General features: G+C 36.6%; 1 protein-coding gene across 3 annotated transcripts in view; it reads left to right on the top strand.

Moving 5' to 3' along the window:
* The window catches only part of LOC126456933 (H/ACA ribonucleoprotein complex non-core subunit NAF1), a 37,824-nt gene extending 21,009 nt beyond the window's left edge, over window positions 1-16,815 (top strand). For all 3 annotated transcript variants that reach the window (XM_050092866.1, XM_050092869.1, XM_050092867.1), the window contains exons 5-6: window positions 5,261-5,381; window positions 14,887-16,815. In XM_050092866.1, the coding sequence (XP_049948823.1) occupies window positions 5,261-5,381; window positions 14,887-15,897 (1,132 nt within the window). In that variant the 3' untranslated portion in view covers window positions 15,898-16,815. The remainder of the gene's footprint in view (window positions 1-5,260; window positions 5,382-14,886) is intronic.
* The last annotated feature ends 357 nt before the right edge of the window (window positions 16,816-17,172 follow it).

Raw genomic sequence — 17,172 nt, 5'->3', positions numbered from 1 at the left:
AATAATTGTTCCATCAAACTTCCTTGGGGCACACTTGATGATACCCTTGTCTCTGGTGAACACTTGTCATTGAGGACAACATGCTGTGTTGTATTACTTAAGAAGTCCTCGAGCCACTCGCATACCTGGGAACATATTCCATATGCTTGTACCTATGTTAATGGTCTGCAGTGGAGCTCCATATAAAATGGTTTTTGAAAATCTAGGCACAAAGAATCTGCCTGTTGCCCTCCATCCATAGTTGGCAGAGTATCACATGAGAAAAGGGCAAGAGCCAAGTTTTGCACAAGCAGTGCTTTCTACAACAGTGCTTATTGAGGGTCAGAAGCTTTTGGATCTCAAAGAAATTTATGATATTTGAACTCAGAATATAGTCAAGAATTAATATTGATGAATTGCCATGTGTGTGTGTGTGTGTGTGTGTGTGTGTGTGTGTGTGTGTTTTTTCATTAACAGAATGGCAACTTGCACATTGCACAGTGTAGTAACTACAGCAACAGGACAGTTATATAATGAAAATTGTCAGTGTGAAAGTGTCCCAGGCTGACTTCAGTATGCTGTGGGCGAGCCGTTTCACAGTAAGGAAGATAAAATTAAACCATGTACCTGCTGTATTTACTACTCCATTATATTTCTTTTGCATGGTGGATAGCAGTGTATTTGTTCCATGTCAATCACATAGCAACATGCACTCGTAATTTAAAGCCGTCTTGTATGGTATAGCGCATAGTTCTATTTCATTTTTTCATTTCTGAATGGTATAAATGATCTTCCACATGTGTTGTCAGAAGATGTGAGTTTTGTTGTTATTGCAGAGAAGAGTATGTGGATACAAAACAATACCTATGGATGCAAAATAATACTGGTCTTTTTTACTGAATAGATGGCTATTGAAAAATTAGAAAACATCAACAGATGATTTATAGACTAATGTATTATTAATAAATTTTGGTAAGAATTAGTACATACAATTCTGTACCTCATACAAATTCCAAATGTACTACAAACAGTTTACTTGTACTATGAACTACTAGTAGCAGTGGTTAGATTTTGGGATTATAGGTAGCCAAAACCCTTAATTCGTTTAGCCCAGAAGTAATGAAGTATCTGTGTTCATACCACATCTAAATGATTTCAGGCAGAGGACAATGCTTCGGCCGGTTGGTGCGGGGTTTCAGCTTTAGCTAACCTTTGTTCAGTTACATTAACAGTATGCTTGTTTAAGGTTAATAGATGATATGAAAATAAATAAATAAAATTAGTTGTTCTGTCTTTATCCAGTGCCTGATGAGTTAGTCATATATGAAGAGATAAGGCTTACAGGGATAATATATTTAGAATACATGTTACAAGAATTGCGCATTGCATTACTTCTAGGACAACCACTTCAAGAAATTTCAGAGTTTGATAACTGTTGCATAATAGCTGTATTCGTTAATGTCTTTTGTCATTAGCTGTATTTCCCTTTCTTCAAAAAGTAATGAAAACCATGAATATAATATGAGGACCAAAATGTTTGCCAAGACTTCGTGGGTTTAACATTGAAACAGAATGTAACCTAATGCACAAGTCCACATATACACTGTATGACAAACAAGTAAAGCACCCAGACAAAAAAAGTGAACAACCCAGAAGGGGAAGAAGAAGTGAAATTAAACTTCACTGGTTAGAAGGGTAGGTGACTGTATTTCAGTGATTATAGAATAGCAAAATTTACAACGAACTTGGCAGTACCGGCCTACTTGTCAGTATAATGTTGCACCTTCTCTGATCTGTACACATGCACTGGCCTGGTTGGGAAGGACATCATATAGTTATTGTATCCTGTCCTGCTGAAAACTGGCCCACAACTCTTGTAACTGGTTCATGATATCCTGTGTACTGGCACTGACAGAGTTGACATCCGAGGTGGTCCCACGTTTGTTCTTTTGGGGACGGATCTGGGGATCTTGCTGGCCATGGGAATAGCCATCTCTCTGGCACTTCACAAAGAAGTGTTGTGTGTGAATGAGTATTGTCCTGTTGAAAAACAGCACCATAATACTGCCACATGAGAGGTAACACATGAGGACGCAGAATGTTAGTGGTATACAGTTGTGCCATTATTTTCCTCAATTACAGCTGACCTGAACTTTTACCCAATGGCTCCCCATACCATGACGCCCAGGAGTAACACTGCTGTGCCTCTCTAAAACATCAGGAGAATGGGACATCTCCCAGTTCACTGCTGTACTCGATGACAGTGGTCATCTGGGGTTCTGAGAAACAGCAATTAGACACTGAACACAGTGGTGCCATTCATCAGCAGTTTGAGCTTCCTGCTCATGGCCCCACTCCAAATGAAGCTGTTTGTGTTGTGTTAAAGGCAGCCAACACATGGGACGGTAATTCCCTTGTCCAGCTGCTGATAGTCTCCAAAAATTGGTGCAGGGAGACACATAATGTTGCAGGGATCCATTATTTATTCTCGGATTACAGGCGTAGGTGTGAAATAATTATGATATCCTTGGTGCCCCATACAATGATCCTCCCTTGCAGGGGAGCAAACGTGTTCGACTGGAACCTCAACGATTAGTATGTTTGCCCTCACATTTTCCCGTGCAGTTAAGTGTAATGCCACTCTCATGTCCGAATGCCCCACAAATCTGGATATTGCACAATTCAATGAGCTGTTCGAACGTAGACTGCCAGGTGCTAGTAATCCTGTCCTTCAAGAGCATGCAGCATCTTCATATATCTCAGTGATCACTCAGCATCTGATGCTTTTCCTGCATCTTACATACCATACCAGGTCTATTAACACTAAACACAGAAAACGATAATACAATCTGGTGACCATTATGTCACACAATATTGCAACTTGAATCATGTTCATGCCTATCAATGTATATGAAGTTATGTAGGCACCCGATTGTCTTCTGGGTGCTTCACTTTTTTGTCAGGCAATGTACTGGGTGTTCCATTTATCTGATAACCACTGTGCAGTGCAGTAGATGCGAGCAGCGAGCTCTCCTTTGCCCAGCAATCAGATGCCGTGTCACCCGTCTGCTGCTGCAGTACGACATGACTACATTTAAAATATAACCAAATAAATTTTGTACTCACCCATGTCACACAAGGAGATGCTGGAACTGCCTGCCATTATTTTTCATGCATTTCTGAATCTTCTCAAGAAATTATCAATTACATGATGTAATTCTCTCTGAGATATTGGATTAATTGATTTGTGGATATTGTCCTTGAGTTCCTCTACCATGTGAAGATTTGTTGTGTACACTTTGTCCTTCAGTACTTTCCACAAATAAAAATTGTCTGGACTTAAATCAAGACCTCAAGGGTCCAGATATTTTTACAACCCTTTCATCAAACACACCATGAATTCTCTGCGAAGAAACATTGACCACGTGAGTCCTTGCCAAATCCTGTTGAAAGAATGTGAAGCTTCATTCTCTGTCACTCAGTTCATTAAAAATGGTTGCAAAGTGTTTGGCATGCATCTTTCACTAGTAACTGTGTCATTAAAAATAAAATGGGCCTATTCTGTCACCAATAACTGCACACCACACCCCTATTTTCTGATTGTGAAGGCATTCTTCACAAAACACAACAGGTCTATCTGTGCTCCAGTGTTGACAGTTCTGGAAATTAACATACCCGTGTGAATGAAACCAAGCTTTGTTTGAAAACAGAATGAGATAAGGATCCATTTCACCATGTACTTGCTTTAAACCAATTTGCAAAACTTAACTGTGTGTGCAGGATCACCAGGTCAAAGTTATTGTATTAATGATACTTCATAGGGCCTTAGCCCAAGCAGCTTAGCATCTCTTTGTATAGAGGTGCACAGTATTTGTTTGCTGCGAAAAATGTCTAAGAGACTTTATAGGGGAATTTTCCAGGCAGTATGCAATTTCATCAAGATGAGATTCTGCGAGCACTGTACGTCATCATTTATGCTGCTTGTCTTCAACACTTCCCATTCCACACAATTTATTCACTAGTTTATGAACTGCCTCATGACTCGTAACTTCAACACCTCGAAACTTCTGTTCAAACAATCTCCGGACAGTACGAGCGGACTCAGTATGCACATACGAATCATAAATGAGCACTCGTTGTAGAGTTGAATAATTTGCTCGTGCCATTATTGTGTTCGCAAATTTCACTGTTACACTTTTGATGCCTGTTTCACCGGTTGAATGACACTGGCCAACAAGGCGCGTCCCATGGGACCCATTCGACCGGCTGGTGCGGCTTCCATGGCTGGCCTGCAATACCCAGGTAGGGGTCATCAGATAAAAGGAACACCCTGTATATCAGTACCCTGCTAAAACGTACTAAGTGTCCTGTAGGTAATACGGTTTGCCAGAATGAAAGAACTCCCTTTTGGTTAACTACTCCTATTCTGTTGAAGAGTATCTTCACAGAAAATCTTAAAATTACTGCTTTTATTATTACAGTGCTAATAGTTACAACAACTTAAACACTTACAAAATAGTTACTTCATTATATTTCACAGCAATAAAAGGTACACCATAGAATGTGGGTATGTAACTCAATGACATAACCACTAAGTTTTCTTACTAATTTTGGCTGAGAAGTTATTTTACTTGAAACAACAAATGGAAAGACTTCTTAATTTCGTTATCAGTGAATTAACAAGTATTTCAGGAAATATGCACATAAGAACATATTCCCTAACTTTTCATGTGCTGTAATCAGAATTGTCAAATTATGAACTTCGCTTTCATACCTGTTAAAGTAACACTGGCCTACTACCTGATTTGTAGCCTAAAACTTACCGTTTTGGTGTAGTTTCCCTTGCAGGCTGTTGAGGTAGCATGGTTGAAGTTGCACAGTGTGACACCATTTCTCAAATTTAGGCTCCAGATGTTTTTTGTATGTAATTTTTGCTAAGTACATTGTCATATCTACAACTGCTTCAAGTGGTAATTAGATCAAAAGAAATAAAATGACATACAGATTTACAAGGCAGTTCTGTATTGACACCATCAGTTATAGAACTTTGGATTTTTTTGGTTAATGTTTGTTAGACAACATGAAAGCTTTGCATTTTTATGCATAAGTTGCATAATTTGTAAAAATTGAGGACAGGCAAGCACTTGTCTGCAGGTGAATGAGGAGTGGCACACACAGGTAAGTGGTTGCTTACCTTCAGTTACTGTTTACATGTTCAAATTTCTATTGTCACAATTATATAGTGCATGTAGTGAAGTAACAGTGAACATAAAATTTACAGGCAAAAGGGTTGTGACGCTTCATGGGAACATAACAATGAACCACCTCCAAATGTTATGGAGTATTCAGATGATGAAGAGGAAAGGAAGGCTAGAAGAATGGCAAAAGAGCAAAGGAACCAGGTAGGTAAAAAAGTTGATTGTTGCAAAGTTGGAAATATTTGTGTGGTAAACTTTGCTCTGATGTGGAAAATACTTTTTTCTATATATTAGGATAACAAGGTAATTGATTGCAAATTGAAATAGCGATAGTCATAATAAGCATCAGAGGTACAAATTATGATTTTGCTTCATGAAGTTCCACACACTAAATCTAAGAGTGTTTGCTACATTAGTAGTATCCATAATTAAGTGCTGAATTTCCAGTTTGTTGAACAGTGTATATTGTCTTATGAAAAATAAATGTGTTAGAGGTAAAAGATAAAAATTTCAAGAAGTGATAAAGGAAAAGTTTGTAAAAATAGTTACCAGGTAAGGTAAAACATAGTAACACAAGAGTCATACATGTTCAGGAATTTAGTAGCTCATTATTACAGGAAAAAAGCACAAGAAAAAGATGGGATTTACAGAAAAAATGAGTCGAAGCAAGTTAAGGAACTTAGAATTATGTAAATAATATAATAAGAAACCTTAAAAGAAAGAAAGGAAGAAACCAAGAACAAACACGATAGTTGCAAAGAATTAAAAATGAGAGTTGTAATACGTGACCCGATTGGAAATTAATTCTTGAATCAGGCTGAAAGCAGCTTGGCAGTGTTCCTGAAATACAAATTGGCAGCTGCCCACTAGGTTACTGCTGACAGACATTAAATAACAGAACAAGACACTAAGAAAAAGACATATGCTACACATCAAGCAACAAACCTACTGTAAGGTATAATGATTGTAGGCATGGTGCACTTTACAGAAGATTTAAGCATAAAAATTAAATGCAAGTGGCTACTAGATGGACACATCACACAAATAAGCATCAGATGTCGCATAAATCATGATAGCTGATCATTTGGTGTGCTTAACCGGACATTTAATTTCTTGCACAGCCACACTGACTTGCCGTGTGTGGTTCCAACAGGTATAGCAGAAAAATATTTAACAGCTTAAGCAGCTCCACATATGGCCTGATAGCGCAAGGCACACATTACAAAGAAGCTAGAAAGCAAGACACTTTGGGGAATTGGCAGAAATCTTCAGATAATGCCAAACTCGATGCTCCTAGGTAACATTTGCACTGCTTTGAGAAAATAATTCTATGCTGTGGTTAGTGCTGCAAAAATGTAAGGTGCTGACTGCAACAAACACGAGGCAGGCCAATCACTTCCTTCGCACTCAGCTGTGCACAGCCAAGGAAAAACCACTGCGGCTAACATGACTCACCAGCAGTACTGAGTGCCTCTAGTCAGACAGTTCAATTGCCTGCCCAAACCAGTGAGTGCACAGCCTTAAATCACAGCATGACCATTTACCAGCCTGCCACCTCGTGGATAGTATGGTCTCGTTCCTAGGCAATGGCCAAAGATATGCAAAGCAGTGCTTCAGCTATCAATATTTGATGTGTATGACAAAGTGGCATGTGCATGACTGATTTGTGACCTGTAGAATATTGAATTAAGATTTTTTCAGTTGTAATTTTTTTTGGGTGACGTTGTGATACCTAAGGGTCAACTGAAGGAAATCATGCTAAGGTTCCCTTTAATGGCTGGTAAATGCTATTGCCTAGTCTGGTTTTTGAAGGAGAGTTTGTTTTAGTATAGTTCAGACATGTTTGGTAACATTGTTGATGTAATAGCTAATTACAGAATGTATTATTCGGAAGAAAAAATGGGGCTAGCTATTATTGAAACTATAATTTCTGTGGAACTGTACATTTGACTTGAATGTTTGGTAGTTGTACTTTTGAATTATCTCAAGACATTGCTGTTTCGAGATAGTGTGTTCCAAGGAACTATTTGGTATGTCAGATGGAATTTGACATTTTGCTTTGCCCAGGAATGTGTCTGAATGCAGTTTGTTCTCTATGGCCATCCAATCAATGGTATTGGAGAATGGTGTTGTTAATGTTACCTAGTGATCAGTACGAGTCAGGTGTCAGTGTCCAATCATATCTAGAACACATTAGTTGGAGGACATGGGTGCAGCATATATTTTTCTCTCTCCCCTCGCAGAAACAGAGGACTCTTAGTATGAGGACATGTTGATTAAAGGGGTACCATAATGCACAATAGTGACTGAAACTATAATTATGTGATAAAATTCGAACCTGTGTCTGGCCGTCCTGATTTAGGTTTTCCGTGATTTCCCTAAATCGCATCAGGCAAATGTCGGGATAGTTCGTTTGCCAGGCCACAGCAGACTTCCTTCCCCGTCCTTCCCTAATCCAATGAGACTGGTGACCTTGCTGTTTGGACCCCTTCCCTGAATCAACCAACCAATCAAATTTGTGGTATCATTTAGACATATTGAAGGCAATTTCAATGAACTGTGTTTAATGAAATTTGGTTGTATTTCTTGCAACCTGAGAGCAAGAACAATCAGAACAGACAATTTCTCATTGTGAACATCTACCTGAGAAAGGGGATACTGTTCCATCAGCTGGAGTCATTTTTTGATTGATTTTGTGTGATATTTAGATTACCTAGAAGTGCAGGAATATTATTGTAGATCAGAATTGTTTCTTTTTAATTGCATTAATTTTATAGTAAATTATTAAAAAGTTACTGTTAAAGATATTTTTTCAACAGGACAGTGCCTCTGTTTAGCCCTTTAAGTTTCCTTTTGTTGGTTTCATAGTGGTAAGACACCAAACCTGTGGTTTCCCTAACAATTTAAAGGCAAATGCTTGGATGATTACCTTGAAAAGGACAAGTGTGATGTCTTTCTCCATCTAGTTCTTGTGCTGTTATATACTCTTCAACAATTGTTTAATTGCATTGAATTTTGCACTGCTACCTCACGCACTTCTGCACCAACATGGTGAATTAGGTCAATTCAGTGGAAGACATTGTGATAAAAGTTCATATTTTTCAGTGCTCAGTACACATCTTTTGCAGAAGGCTTAAAGATTCAAGAAAAGTTGTGGTCAAAAAAGTTACTGGTGTTATTGCCACCTTGAAATGAAGGTGATGTTGAGACAGTGAGTGGAATAAGCAGCAACAAAACTGGAGAGTGTAGAGGATGCTGCTGCTGATTGTAATTATAATGATGTTGAATGCCAGAGCACTGGCTCTAGGAGGCACATTGCACCTCGTTCCAGGAAAGGAAAAAAATCCCAAACAGTACCAGGAGTGGAATCCAGTCCTCTGCAAAGCAGCCAGACACACTGACTACAAAAGGACCATCACATTACGGTGCTCTTCCAATGCTGTAACAAGATGCTTCTGAAATAATTGGTGCTATAAAGTTTTGTATAGAACAGAGTGCAATTGCCATATTGGGCTTGGTGATGGTCATTTGATAGTGATATTTCGACCAGGAGAACGCAAACTAAAAGATCACATCAAGCTGTGGTATGCAAGACTGACTCTGGGAATAATGCTGTGGGGCTAACATGATTTTATATTTATTGTGTTTAGGGTGTACCAAACAGTGCAGAATTAATCTGGGCAATCATCTGGCCCATTATGTTGCTTTTCTTAAGAGATGGAAATGTGCTCTTTCAATAGGACAGTGCCTATACACAAACTTCTCTGAATCTCTTAAGATTTTGGGCAATTTAATGTGTTTTGAAAACTTTATTGAAGTTGTCAGCAATCCTATTATAATCTTCAAAAATAATAACAGCAGTCTAGATCACAAACACAGTTATTCAGAGTGACCAATTTCATTCGTTACATGATAATCTTCAGACCTAGCCATTTTGATGGACAATGACTGTGCGTGTAGCAGGAACCTCAGAATGATGGTAATCAACTGCTACCCTGTCATTCTGAGGTTCCTGCTCCATACACAACTATTGTCCATCAAAATGGCTAGGTCTGAAGATGATCGTGCAACAATCTAAACCAGTCACCTTTGAATTAATGTGTTTACTACCTAGACTGTTAAGGAAACAACCTTGTCATAGACTTTTCATAAAGACTGGAAGGTGTGTGTGTTTGTCAAACATGGATGATTAAGGTAGCTTTAGATACTTAAATTTTGAGTGCTTTTACAAAGTAATTTCCATATGTGTAAGCACTAAAGATCTGTAGTATAATGATGCGAACAAATGAAACTTGTCCATGCGAGGTAGCCGAGCGGTCTGAGGTGTCTTGTCACGGTCCGCATGGCTTCCCCCATCAGAGGTTCGAATTCTCCCTCGGGCATGGGTGTGTGTGTGTGTGTGTGTGTGTGTGTGTGTGTGTGTGTGTGTGTGTGTGTTGACCTTAGTGTAAGTTAACTTAAGTTAGCTTAAGTAATTTGTAAGCTTAGGGACTGATAGCCTCAGAAGTTTGGTCCCATGTTGTTAGTTGTGTGGATGCCAGTGCTCATTTAGAGGCTTAGCATGTATGGACATGTGAAGATCAGTCTCTGCATAAATGAATAGACTGATTGTAGGTTATGGCCAGCAAGAAAACTGAATGCCTAATGTGTACTTTGTCTGAATAATGCAAATAAGATGACCTAAATAGATTCTTGAATCCATGGTTGACTTCCCGAGGCTGTGTTTTGATAGGGTCATTCCATATCAAATCACCCAATAAAAAATAAATTTTACACCCACCTCCTTATATTTTCATGAAATTTGGCTCAAATGGTTCTAATACCATCCTGACAACACCTGCAATTTTTTTTTGCTGTATCTCTTACAGTTTTATTTTTATAAATTTTTAAAGTTTTTATGTTTTGCGTTTTCTGAACCTTCGGAAACGGCCAGTTTAATTTGTATTCAAAACTTTAAATTTGCTTATCTTAAAAACTCTTTTAGATAACATCATGAATTTTTGCAGCAAGTTTATTTATTATACATATTTGAAGATAAAAATGATGCTATTAAAATATATTAATATTTTCTATGAAAAAAAATATATGTGTATTCTTTTTTTTTTTTTTTTTTTTTTTTAACGGATGTTTTGTTTTATAAGAATTGCAATATCTCGAGTCTCAGACCTGATAGAATGCTCAAATTTGTTTTAATTTACTCTTAAACATATAGGCTACTTGATAAAACAAAAATAATGATGGCTTTTTAACATGTTTATTAATTATAGTAGATTACATTAGAATTATGTACAAAGATATTGTACTTACGACACTTATGTATAACCCAACTGATTGCTTGAAACATTGAATTTTTTGAGTAATTTTGTCTTTTTAATACACATTAATGCTGATTCAACTTGTTTTTCCACTTCATCCAAGAGCTTTCAGTTCTTTTGATACAGTCTTTTTTGAAGTAATACATTCTCCCAGTGCTGCTTGATTGAGGTGCGTCTACTACACAGAATATGTGCTCCAAAGGCACTATGCAGGAATCTTCTCTTTCAGGCCAATAAAATGATGCAGCGGGTCCTGAAGGATGTAGAAATAGAATTTCTGCATCTTCTTCATCATTGAATATTGTTTTTACCAGTCCAAAGTACCAGTTACCATCATAATTTGCAGCCACATAGCAATTTATGGGTGGTTCAACACGAACCCAATCAGAAGATGAATGGAAAGAAAAGACTAAGGAGGATTTTACACTATCTGTAGTCCATCTAATTTCAAGGTTGTTTGTTGGAAGTGGTTTGAAGTTATGAAAACTTCTAGTTCCAGGAATGGTTCAGGTTGCTGAAAAACGTTTTTCTAGTTTTAACCGTAGCAAATCAGCTTCTTTTTTGTCAATAAAGTAAAAATGAATGTTTTCAATATTTTTTTTCACAAAACTTATACACATCGATTGCTGTCATTATTTGTTCTTTGTCTGAAATCTGTACACTGGCTTTCCTTAAAATTCTTTTAATAGTTCCTCCTAGGCCATCACAAATTGACTTCCCATGACTTGTTGCAAAAAAAAAAGTGTTGGGCCTTCAAATTAAAGTCTCTCAAGTGTTCAGTCAAATTTTTAAAATTGTTTCTATTTTTGTACTGCCCAGCGTAAAGTAGTGAACTGTATCAATGTCAGTATGATGTAATGACAGCCACTTTGTAATTTCTTTTTGTACAAAGTTAACAAAACCAGTGTCATGTTCTTGGTCATCACTAATAAAACAGTGGTTGGAAACAAAAACATTGTTTTCCTCATTTCTTAGAAAAACTCCAACTGGGTGTAGAGTACAACCACCTCTATTCCAGTGGTAACTTTGGATGTCATTTTGTATAACAAAGGAATAATTTTCACTGAAATCCATCACAATAATTGCTGTTTTGGGTGGTGGGTCTTTTAATCTTTTAAAGGCTGCTGATTGGGATTTTGCTATAAACGAGTGTGGGGTGAGCTTTTCCAATGACCTAACCAATAAAGAAATGTAGTCTTCAACACTGATAGACTGTTTGATCATTTCTGCCCTGTCTGTGTTAACCCACTGACTGATTACAATTTTTTCTTCTAAATCATAATCTTCACTTAGTTTTTCAGTTAAGCACTCTGTTAGTGCAGTATTTGCAGGACAGCTGTTGCAATGATGTAGCATGCAGTTTTGGTTTTCTGTGTTGCACACAAGCATCTTAATTAGGTCTTTATAAGATTCTTCAATTTTCACAGCATCCAGTAATAGTTTAACATTCTGCTGGATACTGCATACACATACAGTGTGTGTGCCTGCAGCACCAGCAAGGATACACCATTTAGGTCTCAAGAAACAAAATTTTGAAAATCCTACTTCTACCTCAGGATTCTCCCATTTGAAAGAATAATAGAGTTCTCTCAAGTTACACAAAATGAGTCTTTTTTGCATGTACACATTTTTTTGAACACTTGCTTTGTCTTTTGTTCCAGGTAGCACTCTGGAACTTTCATCCTTTTCATAAAAATCTGTTACAAGTCTTACTGTATTTTCAGAAAGAGTTTTACCTTTTTTTGGACCAGGAGTTTCCAAAATACCATTTTCAGGTTTTAGCTTTCTAGCTTGTCGCACCATGTACTCACTTACATTAAATTCTTTCATCACTTTATTTCGAGTCCAAGAATCTGGAGCCAAGGTCAGAATCTAGATTTTTCTAGACCTCCCAACAGATGAAACCTTCTCTTTCATAAGAGAAATCATTACATCAAAATCCTTTGCTTTCTCAACCACACTTGTATCTTCTTCGTCATCATCAGAACTTGGTGCATCATATTTTAATGCTTTTGAAACCGCCTTTTTTGCAGTCTTTTCAATACTGCTAACCTTCCTTTTAAAATAAGACCCTTTACTTTGTTCTGACAAGCCATGAAGCTTTATCGGTGTTAAACCTAAATAATCAAGAGCAATGTTTGTTTGTACGAGGGATTCATTTCTGGATTCCAATGATTCTAATTCAACCATGACTTCATCATCTGTTTCACTTTCATTGACTTCAACTCTTAATTTTTCCTCACAAAAGGTGTGTAGGTTGTTTGGAAACAGTCAGATTTTTTATATAACCCTACACTACAGGTTTGAATATCTGACATACTGATTTCACTTTTGGTCTGATTACTGTTCTGGTTACTTTTGTAGGATATTGGAAAAGAATCTCTGTAAACTAAGCAACAGTACTTACTGAGAGTTCGAATAAACTTAATAAAATACTATCCAAGCACTATTTAACACTTTAATAACTTTTTACTTCAAAACACAGGAGTAACAATACAAAATCCAAGTGTACATTGTTACTCCAAGAAGACAAAAACTTATTTTCGGTGTCTAAGTCACTTGGCATTTTTTATTTTTAAAATATAATTAATATTATTTTAAAAATTAGATAACTATTAAACAGGTTAAAAAGCCAACATAATTTTTCTTTTATCTAATAGCCTATACAATTAAGAGTATTTTAAAACAAATTTGAGCTTTCTATCAGGTCTGAGACTTTAGATATTGCAGTTTTTGTAAAACTAAACATCCGTTAGCTAAAAAAATAAAAAATAAAAAACTTATAAATTTTTTTTCATTTGGAAGAATTTAATATATCTTTATGGTAATTTTTTTAACATTTAGATATAATACACAAACTTATTCCAAAATTTCATACTGATATCTTGAGTATTTTTTAATATACAAATTTTTTTAGTTGTGAGGACACGTTTAAGTTACAATTTCCAACTGCTGAAACAAAGCCAAATCTAAAAACTTTAAAAATTTATAAAAAAAACTATAAGAGATAGAGCAAAAAAATTTTACAAGTGCTTTCAAGGTGATAAAAGAAGTAATTGTACCAAGTTTCATCAAAATCTGACATGGTTGGTGTCAAGGCCTGGGTGACTTGACATGGAATGACCCGATATGGTTGTATTTGGACTGAGTTATTTTTCTGTTATTGTGTAAAGATCACTGTTTGCCAGAATTAAGAGGTGTTTTTTAATCCCTTTTTCTTAGTGTGTTTATGAAAAGGGAAATTGAAACCAGCAATAATCTTAATATTTCAAAGTACATTACTTGCAGTAGTTCATCTTTCTCTTTTCATTCCTGCCTTGATATTTTTAAAGCAAATTTTAGTGTTTGATAACTCTATTTATATTTTTGAAACATTTTTGTAACCACTATTTTGGCAGAAGTGTTTTTCACCTGTGCGATGGCTGGAATTAATTATATGTGATGACTAAGAACATTTTGAAAGAAAGTGTTACAAGAAAACGAGGAAATGCAGTGTTAGGCATAGAAAAGCATTGAGCTACTTGTTTTAAATTTTCTACAGAAAGCAGTGGAGAAATGTTGATATGGCAATGGTCTGATGGTTACAAAAGGGAGTTGGGATATCAGTTTGAGTATGTGAGTGAAAGTTAGCAGAGGTTTCTAATTAGAGAGATGTTTGGCAATTAAATCTGTTTAAAGTGATGTCTTCTAAACGGCTGTAAAGGAAGCTAGTGAGCTACATATAATAGCTATCATCCATCACCCAGGCTGCAAATTATGTAATTGATACACATTTTATACAGGTAATTAGCACCCAAATATTTACTGTAGATTAGTGCACTGTGTATTATAAAAGTCTTTCTGACTTTACCTTGTACTTTTTATTATTCATAACAGAGTGCCTTAAGTATGGGGCAAACATAAACCTTGGACTGTGCTACAAATCAATCTTTTATGATAACATTTATTTTGCATTCATATTCATGATTTCACCAAATCACACCCATATTGTCACATTCCAGTCAGGGGTAACATTATCACAATTCAGGAAGCAGCTCCTGGGTCACATAAGTTTAGTTCATAATTTATGAATCAGAAAGGAGATCACCATTTCATAAGTCCCCTTATAGAGGAAAAAAATTGATATTTGTAACAAGTAAAAAAGTAAAGTTGTATACATGGATACAGTGATTTCCTGTGTATGTTGTTAGTGTTAGTTCGGCAAAAAATGTTGATCTGCTATTAATGAAGAGCATTAGTTTCCTACATGTGCTTTAATGGCTGTAAATAAACATATTGATTGGCAGAAGAACCTGTATGTTTCTGTTTTCCAAATTATATTAATTCAGGTGTTCTCAGTTACAGGCTTAATACAGGTACACTTATACTGTGTTAATAATACATTTTTTATACAGGAGAAAGGTGAACCAGATGAGAAACTTAATAGGAAACATCAAACATACGAACAAAGAATGAATGCTCGTAATCTAAGGATGTCTGAGAAGCATTGGAATCGTCCCTTCAAGACACAACAACCTACAACAGCTTCCATTTCACAAGCTTCAGCAGCACATCATCAAATACAGAGGCCTGGAAAGTTCCAAGGATCAGTGGATGGGGTTCGTCCAGGATTTCAAAATAACTTTAGGCCATGGGGGCCAGGTCCTGGTCAGGTGAAGCCCCAGTGCAAGACCTGGGGCAATGCACATCATCATGCTCCTATGCAGTCTCCAAATATTCACCTGCATTTGCAATCGCCAAATATCCAACCACATCCATCTAGTTTTGTTAGGCCACCAACCTTTAGCATGCCAAAGTACATGCAAAGCCCTCCACCACCTTTCGTTCCATTCCCAACAACCCTTATCCAGAATTCCCAGAACCAACAGCCCATTTTTGATAGTAGCATGCCACCACCACCAGTTCCACAGTCCCCTTGTAATGTCGATACTGGTATTCGTTTATTTCCTGAGCCCAGTCATATGGCTCAGTCTAATCTCGGTCGTTGTGGATCTGTTCCACAAGGGTTGCACTTAACAGCTGCAAGTGGTGTCCATCATAGTAGCACTCGCACACCTCCTACACCTCCACCTCTGAACAGAAGCGAATCAATGCCCTCGGTTTTTCCTACATTGCAACCACCAAATGCTTTTGTAAGACCAGACACAACAAAACCACCACCCCCTGTGAACAGCCCCCTGTCATACCAGTTTGGCAGCACAACATTCGGAAATCCAGTAGCGTTCTCAAATACACAAGCTTGCCCTACAAGGCCTATGTACCAAACACCCCCTCCAGTACTTTCCCCTTGGCTGCTGCCACCACCACCCCCACCACCACCAGCAGCAGCAGCAGCAGAAGCTGTTTCTCAGTACCCTCCTCAACAGATACAACAAAACCAAACTAATTACAGTTATGGAATGTAGTTTCCTATTACTAATTATTGGTTTATTTCCACACAAAGTGCCAAGTTACAAGGTATTTTTATTTTGAATTTAGTTTATATTGTGTAGAGATTTTTGTTGTGCTCTGTTATCTGCGTAATTGTGTGCATTTTCAGCTTATCAGTAAGCTGAAGTATTTGGAGTCTTTATTCCAGACTTTTTATCTGTTAGTCTTGCATGTTTTTTTGTTGTGAAGATGTCAATTTAACTGTTTATCTGATGAAATATTATGCACCATGTTCATTAATATTAACAGATAAATTTATACAAGATATCAGAAGTGTCATTTGTCTGTTTCGTTCGAACCAGAAGTAGTTTAATGAAGAACCACAACTGCAATTTGGTAGTCAGTTTGCTGTCTCTCATTCATAATATACTGTGGCATTCTAACTGGTTCTGCAGTCTTTGTTTTGTGTAACAGAAAATAAGGGAAATATTATAAATAGCAGAATTCATTTCATGAGATTGAAACAGTCATTATTTTCTCATGTATTGTACACTGTTAATTCTAAGTACCTGTTAAGATAGCCAAATGTATTTGTTCCTAATTAAAAAAATCACATTAAATTATCAAAATTTAGATTGTAACTTTGCGGTCATATATTTTTCAGGCTCTATTTAAAACAAATGTACTTTAATTGTACAGATAGTACAAACTAACTATTGTGTGTCAGTAAAATGAGCTTTTATCTTCCTGGCTGCTGATGAAAGACTGAAAAATTAATCATGTTGATTTCTTGTAAATGTTGAAGGCACTGGTCTTACCCATGCAGTTACATTTCATGTTATCATTATAAGGTTCATGAATTGTATCAAAAATATGTAACTGTGGACATATTTGGTTGTAAATATGTATGTAATATGCAGATGCTTTATTAAAGAGGATTACTTGCAACTCAATTTACAGTGTTTAAAAACTGAGTCCTTTCCTCTATCCAGTCTAGAGTATCATTGTCTCACTGGATTTTCCATAGTTTGATTCTCACACTAGTTAAATATATAAGTTAGGCCATGAAATAAAAGGATAAATTTACAAAGAAGTTTAAATTTAAACAATAGTTACGTTCCCATAATAACCTTTCTAGGAACTTTCCAGGCACTTTCACCAAGTAAAGTCGATCCCTGGAATTACTCGGTCGAGGCTTTTTTTTTCCTGCAGCACAGTCTTTAACTTCCATTATTAACAGTAATAAAAATGTGTATTAATTGATAGATATTACATTAGACATTTATTAATGGAAGACAGCTCTGACTGCA

The sequence above is a fragment of the Schistocerca serialis genome, chromosome 2 (assembly GCF_023864345.2).
Source record: "Schistocerca serialis cubense isolate TAMUIC-IGC-003099 chromosome 2, iqSchSeri2.2, whole genome shotgun sequence".
In the NCBI taxonomy this organism is placed as follows: Eukaryota; Metazoa; Arthropoda; class Insecta; order Orthoptera; family Acrididae; genus Schistocerca; species Schistocerca serialis.
The sequence above is the reverse complement of the archived record's forward strand: the minus strand, read 5'-3'. Positions and strand labels throughout refer to the sequence as shown.